General features: G+C 39.0%; 1 protein-coding gene across 7 annotated transcripts in view; it reads left to right on the forward strand.

The window, feature by feature from the left end:
• The window catches only part of SLIT3 (slit guidance ligand 3), a 538,052-nt gene that overhangs the window by 388,878 nt on the left and 122,744 nt on the right, over positions 1–26,430 (forward strand). For 6 of the 7 annotated variants that reach the window (XM_031598017.2, XM_031598018.2, XM_090150937.1 and 3 more), the window contains 3 exons: positions 3,014–3,085; positions 13,096–13,167; positions 24,050–24,193. In XM_031598017.2, coding sequence (XP_031453877.2) covers positions 3,014–3,085; positions 13,096–13,167; positions 24,050–24,193 — 288 coding nt within the window. The remainder of the gene's footprint in view (positions 1–3,013; positions 3,086–13,095; positions 13,168–24,049; positions 24,194–26,430) is intronic. The other variant, XM_090150939.1, reaches the window with a different exon arrangement.

Raw genomic sequence — 26,430 nt, forward strand, 5'->3', positions numbered from 1 at the left:
TTAGCAGAAAAGACATTGAGATTTCACATTCTTCTCAGTAGCTCTGTGATGTTGATACTTTTTTTAAGCAGCTTTTAAAAACTAAACCACACATGACATGGCTTTTTACTGAGTAGTCTTGTCAGATGAGAATAGTCCATCTTAAATGTTAGAGATTTTCAGGTAATCTCTAATAATGCTAGTCAACAAAGAGAATGCTCGTTCACTAATAGTTCTGCATTTGGCTGCATCTAAATATAAATGTTTTTTTTCTAAACCTTTCGCAGTAAAGACGTTTAAGCCAATGTCTTTGCCATACAGTCGTATGTTATATATACTGTGGCTCACAGGTACGCTTTATTCCCTGCTGCAAAGTCATCTGCAGTTTATGTATCTAACTGGTAACTGGGCACTGCCACCCACTGCCACCCTCCAAGGTGTGTTAAGCAGCTCTTTGAAAGCAGACAGTCTCTACTGTGCTGTCAGAGCTGCAGGGAAATGTGTGTGTGGTGACTAATGTATTCCCTGCCTGGGTGGAATCCTGATAAGTTTATTATATTTCCAGCCAAAGAGCCACAGTTCCACTGAGTGATTCAGCAATACCCTAAACTATGGAAATGAGCCCTATGAGACCTAAATTGACTTAATAGGTTAGAGAAACCCTTATCTCTTTGTCTTGATGTAAATCAAGCACAAAATAAAATGATCTTATCGGACAGCAGCAGACCAAAGGAAGAGAGCAAAAGTACAATGACATAATTGAATCCCTTTGTCTCAGTCAAATCAGAAGGAGATGCAGCCTCCTCTTCCAACAGCAGTAGATCCTGGCTCTAATGGAAAGGAAATAATGTGTCTAATTATCTTCTAATGCTGATTGTAGTGCATCTGCATGAAGTGGTAAGTTTCATCACTCAGCATGGCATTTATGCACGTTCAGGCACCATTCATTACATACTCATTAGCATCTGGACATGGGGAGAGAGAAAGGATGGAAATGCTGAAATGTAGCAAGTCAATAAAACAGTGCTGAAATACTCGTTTCCAATACTTGATTCCCCTTTTCAGATTCTCTGTTCAGCAAGCTGATGATTTCATTCCCTTGTAGCAAATCCTATTGTGATCCCCAATAAACAGCACAAATTCATACCAGACTTGTGCTTGTGAATTATAAGACAAAAAGCAGGAAGTACTGGAGATTTCAAAAGACAGAAAACTAAATATACCTCTTTTCACTGTCACAAACTTGGCTGCTTTGAGTTGAGCCAAGAAACAAGAAACCTTCACTGAATGCTGTCTTTGTAGGCAGAATGCTGTGACAGAAAACACTAGTAGGTTGCATAACAGTTATTCGTTGAACCAAAGAACTAAAGAAAATCCTGCTTTATTCAGCTAGATTTGAAAACAGTTCATTAAAATTGTATCCAACAGAATTTATACCTCATGGCATGTGTAGAATAGAAAGCATATTTATTTTCTGATTCCTGACTTTCTGTTCAAGTAGTGTTTATTGAGGATCTATCCAGGATTGTTAGCATCTGCCCTGGCAGAAGTTAGAGTAGAGATGTATAGGCTGAAAGGCTGCATTACTCCAGCTTCAGCTATCATTTAAATTATTTGATACTGCTGATAAAAGCTGATATGAACTATCAGTGACTGCAACGAAGTGGCTGAAAGTTTTGCCCTTAGCTAAGCACCTGGTTGAACTGATTGACAGAGCGGTTGGTTTGCAGTGACAGCCATAGTAAGGCTCCCATATCTGAGCATCTGTAAATGTGGCACCACATATGAAGAAAGGGTATTGCAGCCTATAATTGATTGATATATACATGGTTGGCTATGATTAAAGTATTGGAGAAATCTCTCTGGGGTTCCCAAAGTGGGTCTGCACCAGTAGAGCGTAAGACTTCAGTGGTCTGTGATTTCCATTCAAATACTCAAAACTTTTCCCTTCCATCTGAAAACTCAGTGCAGATCTGCCATTGCTATGTCAATTCTCTTTTCACCTACTGCACCAGATAAAGGTCCTAGCAGAATTTTGCACTGTTTGTTTTCTCCAGGCCATTAGTAAACAAGTATAACTGGTACAAAGCTAAACTGTGACACTATCACCTGCTTTGGGATCAGGAGGAGGGTAGTCTGTTTCCCATTCCTTCTCCTGTAAGTAGCAAACTGAGTTTGGTGCAGGAGAAGTCCTACATCACAAGAATTTTGTCACCCTACGCATTACCATTATTGTTAGGGGTACAGTGAGACTAACCCTTAGTGTGATTTCCTAGGCTTTAGATGGGAATTTATTTCAGCTATACTACATGTTTCTGATATTTTAAGGATGCTCATCTTTACACCCGTTACCACAGAGTTTCTTTCTGTAGCCAAATGCTGTCCTGCTGCTTCAGAAGCCTTTCCCCCAGTGTCTGCACCATGCAGACAACATTAATCCCACCTTCTTCGTTAATATGTGTCCTGACAGCACTTTCCAATCACTTCAGAACATTTCCTCACTTTATCTATGATTTCACTTAAAATCAAAATATGGTCTGCTTGCTATTATTAAGATACCCTTCCAAGCCAATATTTAAACATACAAACCATCCTAAGCTTTGGCATAGGCTGCCCCTCATGCTTGAGGGACACCTTGCACAGTCACAGTGCCACCTCCTCTATTAAAAGTTCTTAAGATGTTTTATAAACAGTTTTTATTCAGTGGGCCACTGCCCTGTTGTTACTGTTAGAAGCTTTTCATAAAATTTGTTTCAATGCCCACAACATGACAGGCCTTACCTACAGGGGAGTTGCAGTGTGTTGAAGTTTCACCCTGTTGTACAACTGCTGTACTTTTTGTTCATTGCTGGAATTTTCCTGTCTGTGCCCCTGCATAGTATGTAACTCCTCTGAGGTACTGTCATGTTTCAGTTGCATTTCTGTATCAAGCATCTTCTTCCAAAGCTTTACAGTTATGTAAATATTCATGCTAAAATATTTTCATCCAATTCTATTTTACAAATATTCTTTTAATCCTCCCTTCTTTTTACAGAGACATCAGCAAGAATCAGATATCTGACATTGCACCAGATGCCTTCAAAGGCTTGAAATCTCTCATTTCATTGTAAGTAGAAAATAGAACTGAAGTAGTGTTTGTGGAGAGTATGTATGTAAGAGAAATGATGATGTGCTGACTGGGAGAACTTGTGTTTCTGTGTGCAAGTGCCAGCTTGGATGAAGCATCTAATCTTTTGTAAATGAAAAATTGATCACAAAGGCTAGGAGGTCATGAAGGCTAGAAAAAGGAATGGTTTACACATCTCTAAGAAGTGTATTTTTTTATATATTATAGTTGGATACCTCCAAAGTTACATACTTGTTCACTTCTTCAAAGCGCATGCATTACTTCATCTGCTGTACATGTGTACCTGCAGGCTAATCCATACCCTCAACTCATCATGGCACACAAAAGCCATCACAGCTTAAATGTTTTTGATGGTATCAGTCAAAGTAGATCAGGGGCCGATGCTTCCATACCAAAGTTCTGTGTTGTACAAAATTGAGATCTGAGCTTTTGTGGGTTTTTTTTCTGTGTTTTATTTTTATTGTAGTTTCTTCAAACTAGCTAGGGAAGAACCTGAGCTCTTAACAAAAACTTCGCATTTCTTAGCTGTAATTACTAATTATTAAACTGGAAAGGGACTAAAATACTACTTTAATCAGAAATTAAGATGAAGGTAGGATTCTTGACAAGCACTCATTTCTCATTATAGAACACAGCAGCTGCTTGTAAGACCAAGCTGATTTCAAAATATTTCAACCTACCTATTCACCTCACTGCTAAAGCAATGGAACTTTTTGTTGGTAAAAGAGAGTAATACAAGTTCAGAAGCTGCACTAGGAGAATGAACTAGAACAGAGTATTGGAAAGAGACCTAAGTTGAGACAAGAGTATAAGCTCAACTGTGCCAATATTTACTTGCATTAAAGACAGTTCAGAAACATTTAACTCATTAATATTCATGTCATATAGCTTGGTTTTTAAGGCTATAGTTTATTCCCAAAAGCTGCCATAGTTGTATTCTCTGAATGCTGGGTAATTCTAACAACCTATAAAACTTGTTTTCTAGATCTAATATTAGAAGGCTATTCAGTACTAAATTTATGTTGCAAGGAAATTTTGAGGCAGAATGCAGAAGGATGGGTGTTTCATTGTGCCCTGAATCCAGCTGGGAGAATGCCAGAAATATATATTAAGTGTTGCTAGCCTTTGTTGAATAGTTAGAGCACTGTTATTCAACCTACTGTGGAAATGGCCAAATCCCTCAGTGCTGTCTGGAAATGATTCACTAAGAGAATGATATTTACTGAACACTACAGTTTTGGCATCACGTGATTCTGCTGATGCTGCAGTGCTACAGCTTTCTGGTCTTGGCAAAGCTGGCTCGAGTAAACTAGGCAGGCAAGAGGCTTCCACTGGGGCTGACTTCCCAACTCAGAAATGTTTCAGATTTAGCTACAAATACTTCAGATACCCCCCAGGAGTGGGAGGAGTGACAGGAGTGGGACAGAACACATTGGATTGGAGAGAGATGAAGTGAGAATATAAACAGGGCAGGAAGTTCCAGTGGTACGACTTGCACAAAGAAGCAAGTGAAGTGATTCTGTATTCTCTAACCAGTCACCCAAAACTGTGTTTTCAGTAAATCAGGCCAAACTGGCTTAAGTATGTTTATATCCAAGTGGATGGAATAGTGCTCAAGATAATGCTAGGAGATTACATACCAACTTCATGCTTGCCACTGGTTTTGCTTTCTTTTGAAAGGCTTTGCTCTTGCTGTTCTTTGCTGGTAGGTCTTACAGATGCTTTCCCTGTGGCTGTCAGGCAAGAGGTAGTTTAGTTCCCTTCTCTTTCACACAGACCTCTGCCAGGTTCTTCTCTCCTGGTCACTTATCTCGTTGTTCTCAGATTACTGCTATGCTGATGTGCAGTATCTGGCTTCTCTGTCTTAGCCCTTCTCCTAACTAGAGGATGTAGTTTTATTTTCATCTGATCTCTAATACAGCCACCAGTTCTGTCAACCACAAGAAGACAAGTGCAAGGGCAGATGACTCCTTTGAAGTGCCAGCCCTCCCAATGAAATGCCAAAGGGAAAAGAACAGGGATGTAGAAATGAAGTAAAACAGTTAGCTAACTAGCGTTTTCTCTTTTAAACAGCTGGTTTTGTGCCTGAGGACCCACTAAACTTAGTCAGCTGCATGTCCTAAAGGAACACTGCTGTGCATACAATGCTTCTGCTCAGCTGAGAGAAACTTTTTTATTTTTTGTGTATATAAGGCAGCTGTGATTGGTGGCATACATTTTAATGAGACACTGTTGAGGTTTAACCCATGCACAAAGCAGCTGGATTTTTCACTTTGCTGAATGATTGCAGTAGTAAAGGAGTGGGAAGTATGAAAGCGCAAATGAAAGCAACCAACTTTGTTTCCATTAAAAATGAAGTAGTGCTATACTTCCTAAAATCCATGCTTTTTTTCTCTCTGCATTATTCCCATTTTTAGCTCCTCCCTTTACTTCCAGATTGCATGCAATTGCAGTACTCCCTAGGGGTCCAAGAGAGTGAAAGTGCTCATCTGGAAGACAGCCAACATTGTTAGCCTAGCTGGCTAGTGGAGCCCTATGTATAGTGAGCTGCTGCTCTACTTCCTTCTGAAGTTAACCTAGGTTAGTGATTGTTTCTGAGAGTACTCTGCCTACCTAGGTAGAGATGGAAGAAAAAAACATGCATTATAGTTTTAAAACACAGGAATGTTTCTTGCCTTATTAGAAGTGATTTCCTCTAAAAATACTTGTAACTTAAATCTTTGAGAACTGCTTAGTGACCCACATTCTAGCAGATCGTAAGTTTTTCTTTTAAATCCGTGTATTTTCTCTATCAGGAAATCCATCAGTGGGAGTCAAACAGGTCACAAAAAGTTAACATTCCGAAAAAGCCATTTCTACCCTGGATTTTCTCTGCACTTAGCTGAAGAAAGGCAAACTTGCTCTCATAAGGATTCAGGGCCTCTTCGTTCCATGCACAAAGGACAAGAAATTATTTTCTCCACATCCTTTTTTCTGTAGGAATTTATTCCCTTATATGTACAACAGCTCTGTGGTATAAGGATTTTCTGTTCCATTTTTCTTATCAGAAATATTTGGGGATGTAAATTTTTTAATTTCTTCTCTAAGAACATTTTCAGTTCTTCCCAGAGTTTTGTTGCTTTTCCTTCTCCCTGCTGTGTCACCTGCAGGCTGGGCTCTGTCAGTAACTGCTCACCTGTGAGTTCATTCTGCACATTCAATTCTATTACAGTTTCTGCAGTTCTCTTTCAATATTTAGGCACTGCAGCTGGGGTCCCTGGCATATTTTTGGTAGGGACGAAACTTTAATCCTCTTTCAGGACAAAATCAAAAACAGAAGAAGGCCAAAACTCCAATGAAGTCTAGTTTTGGCAGAACAGGCCTGTACAGTGCTGGCTCTAATGGCTGTTGTTGAGGATGGAGGGACTTACAGGCCAAGATATGGAAAAAAGTCTGTAGTTTTAAAGATGCCACTGTGGGATTTGGGAAGAAAAAGTTACATTAGGTGACTTCTATGGTAGCTGTTAGACAAATAATCCCGTTTGTCAGTGTGGAAGTCTATGCTCCTGAAAAACTGAAACTGTTTTTGTGTCTCAAAGAGAAGATATGAGGATACATTGAAGGCTGTGAGCAATACTGTAGCAACACTGTGGTGTTTGGGAGCCCATGAAGTATGCAAGATGAACAATAAATAAGTCAGAGTACACAGCAGGGATGTGAATGAACAGTGGCAATGTAGCCTCAGCTTTTGTGTTCTGGGACACATGTTCTTGTTATCTAATACTCCTTTCCATAGAAATGTGGAAGCAAATAGTACACTTGCACTGGGAAGCACAGCAAAAGAATGCAATATCTTAATTGTAAGCAAAAGTTTGAGAAATGCTCTATTTGTAATGTCTTGCATTTACAAGTTACATAGGCTGAATTCTGTTGGAGTTGAAGTGGTTAATAACTGAGTGCAGAACCTGGAGCTGGGTTATGAATAGTTTCATGTTTCAAGATTGCTGCATGCATTTTCTGAAGTAAATTAATTTTTCATTTAATCAAATCAAAATCAGTTTGTAATATTGGCAAGAGAATTGTTTCAGCATTTGTTTATTGTTAATAGCATCAGAGATAAATGTTATTCTCAGGTCAGTAAACTTCCCACAAGAATACATTTGGAAGGCCATATCGAAACTATCAGGACAGTTTTTTTGAGCTGTGAATGAATACATTTCAGATTTATGCAGAGAGTGAGCTCCTCTGCTTTCATTCGTGAACAGAATTAAGCCTGTAAACAGTTGAAAAGCTTAGAGCAGCCTAGGCACAAAGATGAGGGACAGCTTAGGCTGTGGCACAGCAGCCCCGTTCTGACCATCACCTCCCGGCTGATGTATGCCGTGTCATTCCCAGTGATTTGAAATCTGCAGTAAAGCACTGTCTATTGCACTAACTGCCAAACTTACTTTAAGGTAACAAATTGCTTTGGATAGCTTTGCTGTGATTTATTTAGGCTAACTTGTTATGAAGACGTATGAAATAGTACAGGAAAAAAAAAATCACGTCTAAGTTTCTATCAGATATTAGGAATTTATTGCTGGTTTTACCTCTATCAATTCCTTCTCTTTTGAAAACTTGAATTCTTACTGAGCCTGTGCCATTGTATGCAGCTTGGGAAATATAATTCTTCCTAGCAAGAATTGTTTTCACAGTCTGAAGGAAAGTTAAAAGCATTTTGAGGACTGAAAAAGACATTGCATAAAGTGAAAATCTGACACTTCAGTAAGAATGTCTGAGCCAAGCCAAAATAAAGGAACAGTTAGCTGGAAACCAGATGGCCTAGAATGAGGGATTCTGTCTTAGGCTTTCATACCCCAAAACAGCTCCAAGTCAAATCCCAGGGAAAAATCTCAGGATTCTGGGATCTGACTTACCAAGTAGCTATGTTGCAACTGCACTTGCAAGTAAGATATGCCAAAGAACTGTAAAATAGGGACAACACAGCAGCAATTTCTGTTTCAGGCATTTTGAAGAAGGTATGGTAAACTTCAGTGCATGTGAAAGGGAACATGTTTGTAGAGTCAGCAAATTCCTTAATTTTGAAATTGTCCAGGAGGTCAGAATGTCTCGAGACTGTGAACAATCACTGAGGCTTTCACATTTCCAGATCGTGCTGCTGAAGGGCTCTGCCATGCCCAGATGCTTTCTCACTAAGATGACACACTTGTTGCTAGGCATGAGATAGTGCTCCCAGTGCATCATCCTTTATCTGATGCTTCCCAGACTTTTAGATGAAGTTATGCAGTGACTGCTTAATCTTTAACTACATAGAGCATCAGTTGGATTAATCTGCAAAATCTGAAGTTTAGTTGTAACCAGTAATTGTTTATTTGGAAATTAATAGCATCTTGGAATAGATACACTTTATATTGGCATATAAAAGTGCAGTACCAGAATCAGGCTGAAAAATTATAATGGCTTGTTATGACTTTCTATGTTTATGTCATTTCCTACTGCAGATTTCTGATAACTCCATAAAGGGGAATGGGTGAGGTTTTATAGAATGCAGTAGGTGTTGCACTTGGTTTCTGAGGCAACACTCGTCTGCCATCACAATTTCCTACCAAATCTTAATCTCCTCTATTCTTCCCTGATACAAAAAATGAACTCTCTGTCCAGCTGCAGCTGAAATTGTTGTGGAGGAGCTCTCAGAGATGATAAACTCTCACAGACTCTATCCAAGTAGGCAGCTGAGGGAGGAAAAGTATTTGTGTGATGCTGGGGGAAAGCTGGGCATGTTTGGGCACTGCAGATTGCACATGGGAACTCAAGCATCATAACTTTACACACGTAACTGCACGTTTTAATTTAATGAGGGGTAAAATAAAGGTTTATGAGTTATTCCTTTTTCAGTTCTTTTAAATGAAAGCAACTAGTTGAATCAGAAAAAAAAAAAAAAAAGTCCTATTTTTAGAGCAGTTTTTGTAAAAAGCTGAATATACCTGGATTTTCATCAAACACTCCCTCTTCAGCTAAATAGGGTGCTTCTTCTGGGCATCTGCTCCACTGCCTGCAGTGCAGCCAGGGGCTGTGCATTACATGCAGTGTCCTTGCCACTGTTAGGAAGGTTGATGGTGGCCCCAAAGCTGCTGCAGGTTGATTGCCAATCCGCCAGATGCTTCTGAAGAATAGCAGCTTGTGGTTCTTGGCCACGCTGGAAGCATTTAGCTGTAAACTGACAAACTGATGCTCTTCATGCTGCTGAGAATCTGGCCCCTCCTGGCTCAGCTGCACCTATGCCATAACAGGAACCTGCAAAAAACTGGGAAATGTTTGCTTGAATTAAAAATACCATGAACCTCACTCTAGGCATTCTGGGATGAGCTGTACCTGTGTGTGGAAAACACAAGAATAGTCCTTATGCATTGGCAAGCCAAGCATGTTGACACATCTTTGTGACTGTTTTCTTCCTTCACACTGGTTTCCATCACTGCAATGGAGACTGTCGTGTAGTGAGATAAGGAAGAAAGGAAACATAATAAAGACTGGTCTCTCCATTTATTTTGGCTTCGTCTCTATTTTATACTTTCAAAATTAGCATTGTGAATAGAGAATCAGAGTATATCAGGCTTATTATACCAAAGTGTACATCTTCTCCACCTGACAGTAAATGACATCTATCAGACTGGCTCATTTGGTCTCCCACCAAAGTTGAGGAGCAAATGAAAAATCAAGAGCACAGAACAAACATTTTAGTAATTATTTTAACATTCTAATAAATGTCCTTTTGATTCACTGAATTGTCTGCTGGCAGCAGTTAGTAAGCTGCTTTTCTGGTATGTATTAACGTTATTAGTTAGTTAAACATATTTTTGGTCTAAATTTCCGATGCTGGGGAATAGAAGGAGGGCTGTGTTTCTATACTAGACTTTACAATAGCTGGTAAACCTATGTGTCCTGCAAAATATAACCAAAATACAAGAGAGATGCAAGTGAAAATGCGTAATACCGTAGGCAGAGGCATAAAATTTGTAGTCCACTAAAATTTAGTAAAAGAATTGGAGATGTAAATGCAGTTTACTGGCTGGCTGAGTCCCTAACTAGATGGCCTTTTCCTTATTTCCCTTATTGTTTTGTTTGAAGTTCTGTTGTGGCTTTTTTTGCTCTCCTTTTCTACCTCCACCCTTCCCAATGCCTCTGTCCAAAAACACTGCAGAGTTTTTCTGTGAGGTGAGCAGAAGACAGGGCAGAGGGGAGTGCAGGCTCTAATGGGATGTCCACAGGCTGGCCATTCTGTTTGGTAGGCAGGTACTATTCAGGGTGCTGCAGGTGATACATCCCGAACAAAAGCATCTTGAATCAAGAGCCTGACAGTTATTCATATTTGTGAGTATGTTTTCCTGTCATAGAAATGGCGAGACTTCTGAGGAGAGTGAAAGTTTCTGTGTTTTCTGTTAGAATAAATGGAAATAAGTAACTCAAGAACTGAGATGCAAGGTCTGATTGTGCATCTCCGCTCCCCTCCGCGTCACTTCTTTCTGTAGGACCGTTTGACTTCAGCTCTGGCACAGCAGGCAGACAATGGCATTAGCTAATTTGGCTCTGTGTATTGCTGAACATGAATATGAATTCGAGACAAGTGCCTGAGCTCTCATACTGACTTTTGTTTAGCTGTTAATTTGTTCGAATGCTAATCTGCCACAAGCACATAAGCCCAATTAGGTTTGAATATTCTTATTTTCCTTTCATGGCTTCTAAATGTGAAGCTTTGTTTTGTTTTAGAAATGATTTTAATGAGTTTTATTTTGTTCAAAATAATAAAGAAGCTGTATAAACACATGCAAGGTTTCAAATTCAATGGAACACAGCTTTATGACCACCTGACTTTTAAATAATTAATTAAAAAACTACTTTAACCAGAGTCGTCATTTGGTATTTGTATTTAGTAGTACAACAACTAACAACTATACTAGCTGCAAATACTCTAGAGTTTTATTTTACGTGAGTTTTTACTGCTTCTGCAGCCAAAATAACCCTTAGTTTGGAATGGATATTTTTTTTCCTTTTGTCCATGTACATTTGTAAGGCTTGGCTTCTGAACTCTTTCCTATATTCTATAGTATTATGCATTGCTGATCAGCATTGGTTATCCTGCTGCTTCACAAAGATAAGATGATAATCTTGCCTCAGAAAGTTTATCATCTAAACTTTGTATATAGACCAGGCACTTGCTAAACAAAATACTGTTCACTAGATTCTGTAGACATTAACTTCATATTTTGACTGTAAAAAATCTATCTGCAAATGAAATTAGGGAAGAAATAGGAAAAAAAAAAATAGTGGGCATTCATTGCTCACCAAAAAATCACTGTATCAGCACATTAAAAGCCAGCTTCTTGATTCTACAGTATATGAATAGAAATCATTGGACTAGATGATCTTAGAGGTCATCCCCAACCTTAATGATTCCATGATTTGTTTGGAGAAAATACAATGCTGTGATCATTAATTCCTTGAGTGGAAGTTCAGGTCTTTCTAAACTATGAAAGTCATGAAAAATGAAGTTTCAAGTTTAGAATTTCATATCTAAGTTGTATTATTTTATTTATATTCATTTTCTTAGGCTCAGAAATGAGCTGATCTAGGAACTCTCCAACTCAGAGTTGATATTCTTCCAGTGACTGATGAAGAGTAAATTGAAGTGGCCATACTCTGGGAAGGCCGGAGAGTATTGTAAATGGCCTGTCATGCTAAGTGTTTGTTTTTCACTGTGTTCAGCACACCATAATATTTTAAATGTTGAAAGACAGAGTAATCCAGGATTTGAGCCAACGTCCGAGCCTCACATAGCTGTTTGATTCATTGCTTGCATGTTGTTGCACATCAAAAAGTTTGGGAATGAACCGTTTCAGTGACACGAGCAGCACAGCTTTGGCATGAACTGGTTTGTAACCATTTATTGCATCCAGTGGAGAGCCCACAAATAACATAAATCTTGTTTTCCTCAATTTGATGCCTACTAAAATGGTCAAGGGGTAACATTCAGAGGGAGCCTGGACCTCTTCCCTCTTCCCATGGTTGTATGAACTCATAACTCACCTTCTGGTCTGGGCAAATTTTATCAACTTACAGAAATTGCTTGAGAAAGTGCTTTAAAGAAGTTTGAAGTCCTGTTTTATAATTTTGTTCTGATCCCTATGTAGTGTATTGTATTGTAATGGTGGTTTTGTGTGTGTGGGTTTTTTTAGTTCAATTTCTGATGATAATATGTCTTCAGTTTTTCAATAAAAAAGGAAATATTTTTAATATTGAAATGAATCATAAATATGAAAGCATATATTTATGGTTGGAAAAAATGAAAGCTTACACAGTGCCTTTTACTTGTGTATTTAATCTTCATTGTTGTTTTTTTTTTATACCTAAACTATACCTAAATTACTTCAGCATTTCCAAAATATATGATATGACTATTCCCAGTTCAGGCTTTTCCTTTATTTATTATTTTTGTATATATTAGCCAGTTGAAACTGTAATAGCAGCTGGTGAAGCCGTAACATTTTATCCACTGATGCCTGTGTCACATTTCTTGCCAATTATTATATCTGAAGAGGGTCAGTTATGTGAAATTTTATCTGCAACTAGCTTCTGCTTCTTGGCTTTTAAATTCACTATCACTGAGCAGAATTCTAGGTTTTTGATTCCTGCAATGTGCTTTTCAGTGGTTAAAATACTTCTAAAAAGGATGAAAAAAAAACCTTGACAGAATGAAAAATATTTTAGATACACTTTCTGGGTAATTTCCAGTTTCTACATTAAAATGCTTTCCAACCCCAGACGAAGCCTGAATCACAACGACTCATTTGGTACCATGTGCTCTCCGAAAAGAAAATGAGATCAGTAGTTAAATGAAATGCCCACAGATCCTGGGCATGGTACACAAGATCAATAAAGATGATAATGCAGAGATGTGGGAGGACACTAAACTGGTCTGTTATTTAAGATTTATTTTGCCTTCCCGTATCTTTCAGAGTGCTCTATGGAAACAAGATCACAGAGATTCCCCAGGGCCTTTTTGATGATCTTGTGTCTCTGCAGCTGCTGTAAGTATGATCTTTTCCTCTTCTTTATTTTACAGACTAACTAGATTTACTGATTTTTCAGCTTCTGACATTAATATAATCACCTTTTCCACTGAAAAGTCACTGGGACGTGCTAGTCTGTTGTTTCTGTGTCGGGCAAAAGGGAGGCAAGGATTGAAAAAAGAAAGGTAGGATGCCAACAGTTTTATAGCACAGTGCAAGTCACAGATTGTAACAGACACAGAAGATTTAAGTGTGGGGAGGAAATGAGAGCCTCGGCAAAGTCCAAGAAAGGAAATTTGGTCAGTGGCTGATGTGAGGGCGGAGGTGCCATCTGATTGTTTTTATGCTTTTAGCGTTTGTGGTTGAATGTCTAGATCCTTCAGGACTACTGTGTTGCAAGTACCTGCACATGCAAGCAAAATTGCATATGAAAGACCTTATTGTTATCAGCCATGCTCAGTATTTTATTCTTATTGCACCAAGTGTGGCTTAGTTGTAAGAGAAATCATTTCAGACTCAATTGTATATTCAAGTATTTTATGCCATGTGTGATTTAATACATTGTCATAATCAGGGGTGTAAGATGTACTCGTCAGTATTTATTAATGTGGCATAAAGAATTTCCTAAGCCGAATGTGAAATTCCGAATTGCACGCACTCATCTCCATAATCACACTGGAATCCATAACTCTTTCAGAGAGGGAAGTCAGCTACTATTGCAGCCAGTCAGTAGAGGGAGCAGAAGTGAAGTGAGTTTAACTTCCTAGCATTCCTAATATCATCATGGATGATGCACTCAGAGAAGGTGGTATACAAAACTAAGTGATTCTGGCTTATACCACGTGTACCCCCACCACCCTCAAATATTATATGGCATAAAATATAAAATAAAACCATAGCATTTATTATACATATTAACTCTTTCTGACTTAACAAAAAATGAAAATCTGAATTTTCATGATTACTCTTTAATGTCTGCCATTCTGACTGTGGTCTTTGATGCTGCTATATGCTATATAAAAATAAACATAGATTTAGTTTATAAATTCATGAGCAAAGCCAAAGAGCTAAAATGTAAGAATTATTTAAATTTTTCTATTTGTTAAGCAGAGGACTATTCTGATGTGCCACTTAGCCATAAGATTTTATTTGCAGATATGGGCCACCTTATTCTAGAGAAAGACAAGCAAAAGCACACGTGGTTTGGTTACAACATACCCTTGAGCTGCAGTGGTGACAAGCTGTCCATCTTCTCCTGCAGACAGCCAATGATTCTGTCTCAGCCCTTTATACATACTTTTTCTGGCATCTCCCTTCTTTTTTCCTGGCCCATATCTCATCAGTCTGTTGGTACTGCAGTGACTTCATGATCAGCCTCTGCACTAGAAGGAAGACTGCATCTGGGAGGGAGAAAGTTTAACAGGCATGAGAACAGTAAGCATGGAAGTGACCTGGTGCGTGTTGGTGTGTCTGGCATGTTTGTTGCTGTTAGACTTGCAATGTGTTTGGTACATGGGGATGCTGCAGGCAGAAGGAAAGCTAAAAGTTTATTCATTGTTTTGAGCTCTGAGAAAGAAACTATTAAAAAAAAATTAATTCTGATATAACTCTTCTGGTTTCCCCCCATCCAAATTGTATGTTGTCATTACAAGTTTGAAGTGATACACAATTTCTCTTTCTAACCTAGGATGCTGTATAGATGAAATTTCTCGCAGTAGAAAGATCACCCATCTCATAACTCATGTTTTGAACAAAGCATTAAGCACCTTTCATGCTTTATACTACAGTCACGGTGTGCATGCAGTGCTGTGCTTCAAGGAGTTGCATATCTAAGCCCAGATGCAGTAATTATCCTGTGTACATTAATGCAGATTATGCCTTTTTTTAGAGGGGCAAAACCTACATGCCAGACAACAGGGAACAGTGCTTTAATCATTTAACTGTTAGTAGGTAAACCTTGAGAAGCTGCTTTCGTCATGGGATTCTCAGAGTACTCTGTGGTCTTGAGGCTCTAGGGGACTTCTGAAAGTATTTGTATGTGAAGGAGCAGTTGGCAAGGAGAACATTGAGTGCTCACGCTCACTTTTCTGATTATGACCTTGAAGCAACTATTATGGCATTGCTTGTAGTATTTTAATGGACACTTAAACAGCATTTGCTGGTTTTAGACTTGCTGCTGAACAGTTGGAAAAGTGCTCCATGGTTAGATCTAATTTAGTGTTCAGTGGTCTCCAGATTGGACTTCTTCCTATTAGTCTGGGGACATACTGGTAAGAAGGCTCTGATTAAAAGTATCCTGGTAGCCAGAATAATTTCCTCAGCATAAGCTGGAACATTTTTAAAAATATATTGATCTTATGGTAAGGAAGTCCATGCTCAGTAAATGGGAGTGGCAGTAGGTCCTGTGCAAAAGTGTTCAGATTTTAATTAGAAGGAAACAAATGTCATGGAATTGCAGAGCAGATATTGTAATTTACTGTTTTGGATAAGACTCATCAGTGTTTCTCAGAAATGTAGCTGTCCTTCTGTTTAAGTAATCTGTCACTCTGTAGGCCCAAATTTTTTCCACCTTTGTTGAGGCAGATTTGTTTTGTGCAAGCACCCTACAACTACAGGCAGTGCCACTCATGTCAGAAACGTTACAGCTGGGTAAAGTAATACTCAGCTCAGCACGACAGCGTCTTAAACTGCCCCATTTGTCTTTGGTGTGTGGGAAATGAGGAATTTGGAACAAGTTCTAGATGACCTGGATAACATGAGAATTCTGTATTTCTGTCACACAAAACAGAGTAAGTGAATAATGTATTCAGCAGGAAGGTAGCCAGGCGCAGCAAGATGGTTTTTAGTTCTTATTATTTTTTAATTTTACTCCTATTGGGTTAATATAAATGCTGTTTCTGAAGTATTCATTACTAGCTATCTTATTTAAATAGTTAGCATTCTCCTGTAAATAATCACAAAATTGGATTTGTTAATTACTGATATCACAAATCTTATATTAACCAACACAGCAGCAATGATTATTGTACAAGTCCAACTATTTATCTGTATTGTGGAACTGAAGCTCTTCCTGGGCCATGTCATTTCCCCTATCCTGTTTGCATTTTCCAGGAGGGAGGATTCTAGGAAGCTGCTGCAGCGTGACCCTCATATTTTTCATACATTCTTTTCAGCAATCTGGATCAAGTGCCTTCTGAGATTTTTAGGTCAGTTTGGATTTGAGAGACCTGTTCTTTTTTCCAGAAGTGGGCACAGCTGCAATCTGATTTTTTATTTTTTTTTAATAGTAACCTGCACCTTTCATTCATTGAGGTAGTAATCAGTCCAAGCTGTGGAGCAGCACATGCTCACTTACCCTTGTTTGTGTAACTGGCACTTGAATGTCAGAAGAGAGGAAAGGATTTCAGCTTAAGGTGGAAGTTTTCAAGTAAATGCTAGCTGTTGGCAATTTGAATGCCTGTCCAGGAGGCCTTAAACTAATCTTAGTCTGTCTAGAAACTGGAATACATTTGAATGTCCTTCTCACCTGTCTTTCAACTTTCCTGGAATGTGGACAGGCTCTTTCATGAGCCCTTGTGCTTGCCAAGCTGTCTGCCAGTCACTGCGCAGGGGGCACAACAAAACGCTGTGCAGCTCTTTCTTTTTCAGCAGCCCTGTGACAGATAAACCTGACAGTTGCTCTGCTTGCTCCCAAACGAGTGAACGTGCAGAGCCAGACAGCAGTGAAACAGAGTCAAGTGGCTCAAGGCAGTGAGCCGTGGATAATGGGCACCAAGTTTATTAACCACGATTTTTCATGCCTAAATAATACGCTTTCCTCTCCGCAACCATATTAAAACAAACATTCTGGAGGTCTTTTTATTAGTAATACATTTTATGCAACAGAGCACTCTGCTTCCTGGAACCAAAAGTTATAAAATCTCTCCTGTTTCAAGAGATTATATAAAATATAAGAGATTAATAAAATAAGAGGATGAAATCTCATTTTTCAAACGTCTGGCCAGTATCAGTTTTCAGTGAATCCTGTTTTCTTGAGGAAATTCAATTTGCATTGTCACTAGTCATACAAGTGCCCAGGTGTTCTGATGGTACATCTCATGCTTGAGATCCCCATGGGTTGCTGGGCAAGCTTTGCAAGCAAAAGGGAATCCCTTTTGCTGATTTTGTTTTAATGTTGCTTCAAGGAGACCTACTCCTGGTGGATATACACATTGAAAGCAGAGTGATGCCTATTGACGTGTTAATTGATAAGATAACTTCAAAAGTGATGAAAGATTAGTCTTCCAGATCCAGTCATCTGACCTGGATTAGAACTGGGACTAGATCTCATCTTGACGAGTCTGATTGACCTTTATTCAAAGTGGTTTTGTATGAAGAGGGAAGTCGTGTGTGTGCTGTTAGAATCTGCCACTGTCAGTCTTCCCAAACCTGAACTGGTCAGATTTTCTTTGAGTTATTCTCCTTCTTAGTGTTTTTTTTATGCTGTTTCTCCTTGGATAAGTAGTGCAGTATTTGGTACTGTCGTAGTTTTTGCAGTTGCTTGGAAATTAGCTCCATGGTAAATTTGCCAAGTCTGAAGTACTTGTATTGAAATGTAATTGTAAAGTGAATCCCAGTACTTAGGAGCTTAAAATAGGATCTACAGTCTACCAAATATTTATTGCACACTTTTGGAGCTTATTAAAAGCTCAAAGAAAATCCAGTTAAGCACAAATGCATACAAAATATTTTTTAAAAAATACTCTAAAGAATGTATATCAATTACAATATTTTGTATTGTATACATTACACTGATATAAACAAAAGTATCATTAAACAGTGATGCAAACACCACATGAATGCCAGAATAAAGATTTGACCGTTTTCCATTTCCAAGTTTCTTTCTCCTCATAGCAATCTCCTGTGTTGTTTAACGAGGGATGTTTAAAATCTTCTTGTTCTGTGGAGCTAATCATTTTTCTCGTGGAGAAGAGAGAACAGGAATGAAATGAGAACCACTGACTAGCTAGAGGTAGGGGAAAGCATTTTCACAATGGCGAGCCAAGCAGTGGAGCAGGTTACCCAGAGAAGTTGTGCAGCCTCTGTCCCTGATGGTTTTTAAGACCATTCTGAATAGAGTTGTGAGCAAACAGGCCTGACCTCACAGCTCACCCTGCTTTGGGCAGTCTAACAGGACAGGAAACCTCTTGAGCTCCCTGCCATCATGAATTATCCTGTGAGCCGAGACAAGAATTATTTCTCATATAAAGCAAGTGTCTGTTAAAGGCCTCTACTGACTCTGCTTTTAGTGAGGTTCCGACCAGATGACCTCCTGAGGTCTTTCACTACCTATCTGTAGTTTCTGGATTTTGTGATTCTAAATTCTTAGCCAAATGACATAGGGACTTTTCCTTGATTACTCAGAATATCACAAGCTAACAACAGAGCTCTCATCCTTTTACTCCAGGAGAGAATACTCCCTGCGCAGACCTGTATAATAGCTTTAGAATTGTTTTCAAGCCTTTTGCCTCGAGCTTTTTTTTCTTTAGATTTCTGCATTTAGACTGCCATTGTGATAATATTGCTAAACTCAATAACTGCAGTTAAAGTGAGGGAGGAGCATCTGCTAGACACAGAAATACAATTACAGTCGAGCACTAATGAAAGACTGCAGCAGCATCTGCCTTTCCTGTGTCAGTTCTGTAATCTGTCTGCATGCAGCTTCCCAAAACAACCGCTACTTTGTACGTCAGTGTGTAATTTATTAGCTCTTCTGACGCCAGTGCTCCAAGCTGGCTTCACCTGACAGAAGCTCTCCTACTTATTATTGCACAAGAAACGAACTCCCTGGTAGTGCAGGAAGCTGAGAGAATGTGTTTATTCTCCTGTGCATCTGAATTATCATGTGGATATCTGCAGGCATAAATTGGACAGTATTGAATTTGAATAGCCGGAGCCCAGATGCTGTGATACCACGTGCTGTAATTCTCCAGGTACACGAGCACCAGAGGACTGCTTTATGGATGTTGCAGTCTTTTGGATGAGGAGTGAAATGAGGTCTTTAAAATCTCTCCAAAGTGGGACTGTCAGACTTGCTTTTTGACTCGTTATCAGCTCGTGACTTTTCCATTTTAATTTACTTAGAATAAATTTGTCATCACCATCATCCGTTTTCCTGAACATGAAGAAACACTTGAAGCTGGTTCAAGCAAGCATGATGATGAGTTCACACTGGGTATTATCAATTGAAGTGCTGACAGACTCTTCAGTGGTCAGTCATCACATTAGAAAATGTAAATTTTAGTAGATGTCAAAATATCATTACGCAGAGAGGCAGTCAGATTGCTGTTCTACACTCCTGGCCATTCAGAAACTCTCCTGGAACCTAATGGGATTATTTTGCCAATAAGTAAGCAGGGACACACAGCTCTGTCATTAAGCACAGCTTGTCAGTGACTGCTGGGTTGGCTGTGTGGCTCTTCATATGACTCCATAGTTAGGATCATCAAATGGCTTGGATCAGAGGGGACCTTAAAGATTATTTAATTCCAGCTCTTAAGCCCCCACTTGTATACTGGTGCTTCTGCTGTTGTCCTGTAATGGATGGCTTTCCATTCCCTACAGATTTCAAGACAAAACACTGAAAAAAACCATGCTGAAGAAATATTTTGACAGGCCTGTTGTATTGTAACAATATACTGTAGCAGGTCTGAGGAATGCTTTTTGTCAAGCGCCCTTTCTTTGCTACCATACAGTGCTTTGAATGTAGGCGAAGCTTTTGACTACTGATATTCTATAAGAGGCACGTGTATTGAATTTGTATTCTGCTCTTACTTGTGCAAATAACTTCAGCACTCTTCTCCTGTGCATTTTAAATTTGTCTTTTTCTGGTGAGTTCTCTTTTCCCCAGTGGAGTCTGGCCTGTGGGATGTGCCAGACAGTTCATGGGATTCATTTGCATCGTGTTGTCATCATTGCTAAAACACAAAGCTGGTGAAAGGAAAGAGAAGAAGTTTTCTAGTGGTTCGGTGCTGCATTTGTCCCACCCTTTCCTGTGGGCTGGTTACTGCACCTAGGATGATTTCTGGTCCATTGTACAGCAACAGAAACCAACCTGCAGTCCCCAGCATGTTAGCGTTGCTAGGCTGCTTTTTCAGTTTCTGAGTTATGTAGTTATTTGTTGATAGTTTGATTACGTGACTTCGCTGAGCTGAAAATACAAACGTTGTTACGGGTGAAAGCCAAATCAACATCCCCATTTGCACTTAAAAAACAATTTCTTCCATCATTTTGATTTTGGAGTTCAAAATGTTATTTAAATGTTAATCACTTGAAACTGTGCTTGGGCATATAATTCAATTAAGGGACCATCTTAATTATGCAGATGGCGCTTACGAGCATCTGATCCAATTACCGTGCCAGTTCAGTACGCGTTCATTCAGAGGGCTTAGCTGAGACATGTTATTATTTCAGCGTGTGGACAAATTCCCTCTGTCAGGAAATGGGATCATAGAATTGTGATACTGCACTGCTCTGCTCGCTGCCTTCAATGGTGCGTAACCACAATGGCTTTCACCTTCCTCCTCTATTCTGTGGTGGTCCTGGACTTGCAAGAGAGTTTCTTTGTACTTCTTAAATATCCAGAGGGACAAAAATTGAGAGTTAATGATCTCTCATTCCTCTAGGTAGCATGTAGTTTTATTGCTACTTGCCTTTGTAACTTTTTTTTTTTTTTTTTAAATGGTGCACCACATCTGGAAGCTGTCTGTAAGCCTCATCTGATCAAGTTGATAAAAAATAAAAAATAAAACCAAACAGGAAAATTAGTAAAATTTACCTTCACAGTAAATTGGTGCAACACAAATACCATGCAATTATTGCAAAAATAAGACTCAACATTTAATTTTTCCTCTTATTTTGGTGCAAGCCCAAGGAAAACTAACGCATCGTCTGTTTTACAACATAGTTCAGTGTTTAGGCAGGTCAGCATTCCTGCTTGCTACGATATATGTTTTTCTCATTCACCTTTGTGGTTGTTTTTTTCTTTAATCTTATCATTTTAACTGTGGGATCAGCCTCGTATATCTAATTAATAATTAGAGGCCTCTGAGGGCTGTGACATTTAAGAAGGAATCAATAAAAAGTTAGAATAATACCCATTGAGTTATTTTAAAATAATTGAGTGTTTCGAAGGAAGATATAAACCTGAATGCTTATGGCCAAAAGTCATCCTCTAACTCGCAGTAAGGCGGAGGAAAAAAAAAAAAAAGGAGTGATTTATTCTGCTTTCTCATAGTTTTTCACTTTTGTTTCCCTTTCTTGCTGATTCTGGTCAGAAATTGGACATTAATCCATGTTATGATCCACTCAGTGTGGCCACATCTGGATTACCATTAAGTACACCATCTGCCTCTTTAGACTTAGGTACTGCACATATGTTGTGTAGTTGAGAGATGGAATAGGTGTTGTCACCTTGGAAAAGCTTTGTAGTACCTGAATTCCCACTTCTAAACAGTCTGCAGAAGCACTTTCCTGTTACAAATTACTTTCTCTGATGCTTAAAGCAGAGTGTGTGCCTCTGTCTGTGTGACTGTGCACAGGATCAGTTTCGCTCATTTTGGTATTTGGCTTATACAGGAATGTCACTGATTATATCGCCATGAATCTAGTCACTGACAATTTATGCTAGGAAAACTTGTCACACTGTAAATTCTAATTCCCAGTGTTGGGTTTATTCATGTTTTGTTGAAAGACAGAATGAACTTGAATCCTGGGTTGGACTGCAGTTGCAGTTCAGCTTTGCTCTGAGGCGTTGGTAAGTGAGATCAGTGATGACCAGGCTTGCTCTGTACAAGGGTGAACAGCACCAACACAGCATAGTGCTGCTATGCGTGCACTTCTTAAGCATCACAGACATCCATGTTGGTTGTCCGCATATACAAATACAACAGTAGCTCAGTTTTAAATTCTCTTATTACTGAGATTATTGTTATTGTTGCTTTATGCTTTGTTAAAAGTACTGCTTGCAATGTAAGCTATTACTATAATAATAGAAGAAGATAGCATAAAATAAAATCAAGTACATCGTAGGTTCCAGTCTTCTTCTTGTACAACTAAATACCATGCCTGCTGTGGAGCAACCAGTCTAAGTTAATGTGCCTTACCTAAAAACAATGTGGGACCAGTACCTGAAGACAGGGAGTAGATAGTGGAGGATTTGTAGCATTAAATTTATGTCTGGGGCTGTTGTTCAAAGCTCAGTAGCTGGTTCTGCCTTGCAATGACTCATTAACATGTTCTTTATATAAAAGATAATGTTCAGGCATAAAAGGGAAATGCATAATGCATGAGAACTGAGATGGAATGAAGATTGCTTTGGTTCAGACATATGAATGGCTGTAAGAATCAAGTTGTAAGGGATGACGTTGATGTTTACTGTTGGAGCAACACCTCAGAAGTCTAACACATTGCTGGAACTGTATCTTGAGTCCTAGTGTGGAAATTACACTGTTATTTCTGATGGAGTCAATGGAAGTTTGGATGAGGTGTCACATAATTAACAGTCACAGAAATACAGGCAGTAGATATTAATGCTGGTTATAAAGACTTAAAATGATTTGAGCTATTAGTTCATACAAAATACAGCAGTTTCTTGAGAACTGAAGCTCCTCATGCTTAGAGGTGTGTTTATGACTACAAATTTGCTTGGAAAACATATTTTCCTTTCTACCTATAAATACACTTGTCTTCTGATTTGGTATTGTGGTCACAATATTAAGCCCTTCAGACTCATCTACAAATTAGCAAGAACTGTGATGAAGACAGCTGCGTTTATGCTATCCACTGTTTGCAGTGCACTGTTTTTCTCAGATTGACAGTGAACTGTTTTTCTCAGACAGTGGTTGAAATGTGTGGATTTGGGCTTCTGTAAGAACAGGTTCTTTCATGTCTATTTTCCATTTAAGTGTGAAATATCACATACATAGATACATACAGTGGTGATTGTTTGTCTCAGAAGGAGATCTAGCTTGTTGCTGGGGTTGTACATACTGTATGGCTCCAAGACTCTGGCTGGATAACATAAGAGAACTTGTACAAGCACTGTCCAAGATTTTCTGGCTGAACTGATTAATTCTACAAACAGGTTGCTGTGTAAATGTGCCATCTCGTAAATAAATAGAAGGATCTCAAAACATCTTTGTGCTGCTTTTCCAAAGCTGCACAAAAATCTGACATAAGTGGAATGCAGTGTTTTCAGAGAACTGTGGGACAGTGCAATTTGGAAGGAACCTCAGGCCAATCAAACTTAGAACGTTTCCTCTAAGCCGGGTCAGCTCACTAAGGCAGAGCAGGCTGCTCATATTGAAAACTTCCACTGATGGAGACTGCACTTCTCTGTTAATCTGTCCCACTTCTTGACTGTCCTTACGCATGAAATGAGTTGCATTTCTGTTAGCTTTAGTCCCGACCCTACCTTTCTCTCCTTTTGTCTCTGAGAAGAATCACATTTTCTGTTCTTCCATGATCAGATTAACCCTGCACTGCTTATCACAAGATGTCAATCTTCAGAAATTTCAGTTCGACTTAAGACAGCTGCTGGCTATAAGAAAATTGAAAAAAGGGTTCTTCTCAGCGAGGGCCTTGTGTGTGTGTGTGCATGGAGTAGCAAGGGGGAAGTGTTTGCCTTTTCTGCATATATTAAGCCGAAGGCTTCTTTAAATATTTGTTTGGAATTTTGAGTACTAATGTTGCCAGTGTTTTTTTTTTCCACCTTTGTAATGTAACAGGAAATGAAGATGTTTAAAGGCGCAGTGGTTTTGGTGACCGTGTTAATATTTTTTAGATTTAACCCCAAAGTTCAGTCTATCTTTATTTGATTATGCTAAGATTAGTGAATTATAAATCTTTCCTCTCTTTTCAGGCTTCTCAATGCCAATAAGATCAACTGCCTGAGGGTAAACACGTTCCAAGGTCTGCATAATCTCAAACTGCTATCTCTTTATGACAACAAATTGCAGACCATCAGCAAGGGGCTTTTTGCACCTCTCCGATCGATTCAAACTCTGTGAGTATGCAAGCATATTGGAAATGACAGCTTTCCCCTTTTCCCCAAAGATGTCACCTGTCTTTGCAAAGGCTCTGCATCTGACACTAAGATAATTTGGAAGAGACACCAAGGTAGTAGCCCCTCCTTTTCTGACAGAAGCAAAAGGAACAAGCAGAAGAGAGCTGTTGCATGAATTCAGCACAGATACCCATCAACACAGCCTGCCCTTAGTAATCTAAATGCCATAAGTGTGTAAAGATACTGAATTCATTCATTCATGCTGTTTGTTGGAAGGCAGTACACAAATTTGACTCTGACAGTATATGAACAGCAGATTCCATTAAGATCCTTGCCTATCAGTTTTTAGAGAGCTACTGAGTCAGTGTTTCTCTGCACTGGGACTGAGTTCTACTGTTCTACTCATGAATTCATATTTCAGATGACATCCCATTTCAAGGGAAATAATGATTGTATTATTTAGTACATTAAGAAAATCCCCTAAACATTATCTGAGACTCTTTGAATTGGAGTTATTAGAAGAGCATTTGGAAGCAAAATTGGAAGCAAATAAATAGAAATGACTGGATACTTTACAGAAGGTTTTATACTTCATCAGAACTGAATTGCCAGCCTGATGTAAATGGAAAACAAGAAACAACCCTTCACATACAGTATTGTGTATGGCTGTTCAGATATGTTAATTTCTGTATAGGTATAAATCTCATTATGTGTGTATATACACAGACAGAAAAGTAGAGGACTGTTCCGAAAGTAATGCCTCCTATTTTATTACCTTGGCCAGCAACATCAGAAGTGGATGTTGGCATCAGGTGGTGGTAGAGCTGAAACTTCCTGCCAATATTTCTTATGTTCTGTTGCCATGTGACAGAGGTCAGAGAAAATGGTGTCTGACGTGGAAGTGTGTCTAAAGCAAAGGTGTGGAATTGAATTACTCCATCTGGAAAAAAAATGGCATCCACTTATGTTCATTGATTCTTGCTGCATGTTTATGGAGACCTAACAGTGGATGTAGCACAGGGAGGGGCGAGTGATGCACTTCAGCAATGGCGACAGTAACAGTGAGTCACCTCCACTGATGCAGATTTTGACAAGTGCAGCATGCGTGCTCTTGTTCATCACTGGTCAAAATGCAGAGCTAATGGCGGTGACTCTGTTGAAAAATAGTGCTTTGTAGCTGAAAATTTGCTCTGTCAAATAGTGTTACTGTGCTCTTTATAGCTGTTGCTGTTTCCATGGAAATAAATGGGAGGCATTAATTTTGATGTGACCTACGTGTTTGTACAGGAGATAAAAATACATTAGCAACAACAGAGCAGAGTTCTTGTGAGGACATAACTTTATACCTCTGTCCAAACCCACATTTAAACATTTCTCTTTTACAGTTTTTGCAGTTATCAGAGAGCCTTGTCCTGCTCCCCTGGAAATTAGAGGGATGGGTGCAGGTTCATTTAACTGACATCAGAATCAAGCTCTGAGTAAAACCTGACAGATTCCCAGTGTACTGTTCAACTTTGTTAAGCAAAAAGAAATAACAACAACAGACAAATGCTTTTTTCTCCAAGGAAATTCAGAGGACTTCTATTAACGAAGTATAACTGTCCAGTTAGAGTGTGATATACTGCGTGTTCCTGTGGGAAACGTGCAAATTTTGGTGAAGGACAGAGCCAAGTCTTACTTTTTATAAACAATCCATTCTCAAAACCAGGCAGAAATACATGTAAGGAGAATACTATTAGGCACAGTGATTATATGCAAGTATCAATTTCACTCTTGAGAAAAGCCCTCTGGATTACATCTGGCTCTGTCCACTGCTCCAGGGCACTTATTTACTCACCTTTTGATCCTTAGAAAACTGAGCTTGCCAATGAAATTTATTTTAAAGCAGAGTACACACTGATCTCTCAGCTCAGGTGCACACAGATGGCTGCATTTCCCTCGCAGTTCATCACACCAGGCTTTCAGGTGAAAATACTGGACGTTGTACACAGTCGATCTGTGTCCTTTAAAGCAGACTTTACTGTATTAATTTTTGTTCCCTCCATGAACGAACTTACAAAGGCCTTAATAAGCTACAAAACGTGATAACTCGCAGTTCTCCCATTCATGTGAAGCTCTGTGGTTTCCTCCAGGCCCAGCTTTTTGGGAGCTTATTCAATTACTCTTCAGGTTTGCATTTGCGAAAAACAGTGATGGAGTACAGTGTCACAGGTCACTTCTGATTAAACATCCCATCC

Source organism: Phasianus colchicus, chromosome 15 (genome assembly GCF_987193195.1).
Source record: "Phasianus colchicus chromosome 15, bPhaCol1.hap1.1, whole genome shotgun sequence".
NCBI classification, from domain to species: Eukaryota; Metazoa; Chordata; class Aves; order Galliformes; family Phasianidae; genus Phasianus; species Phasianus colchicus.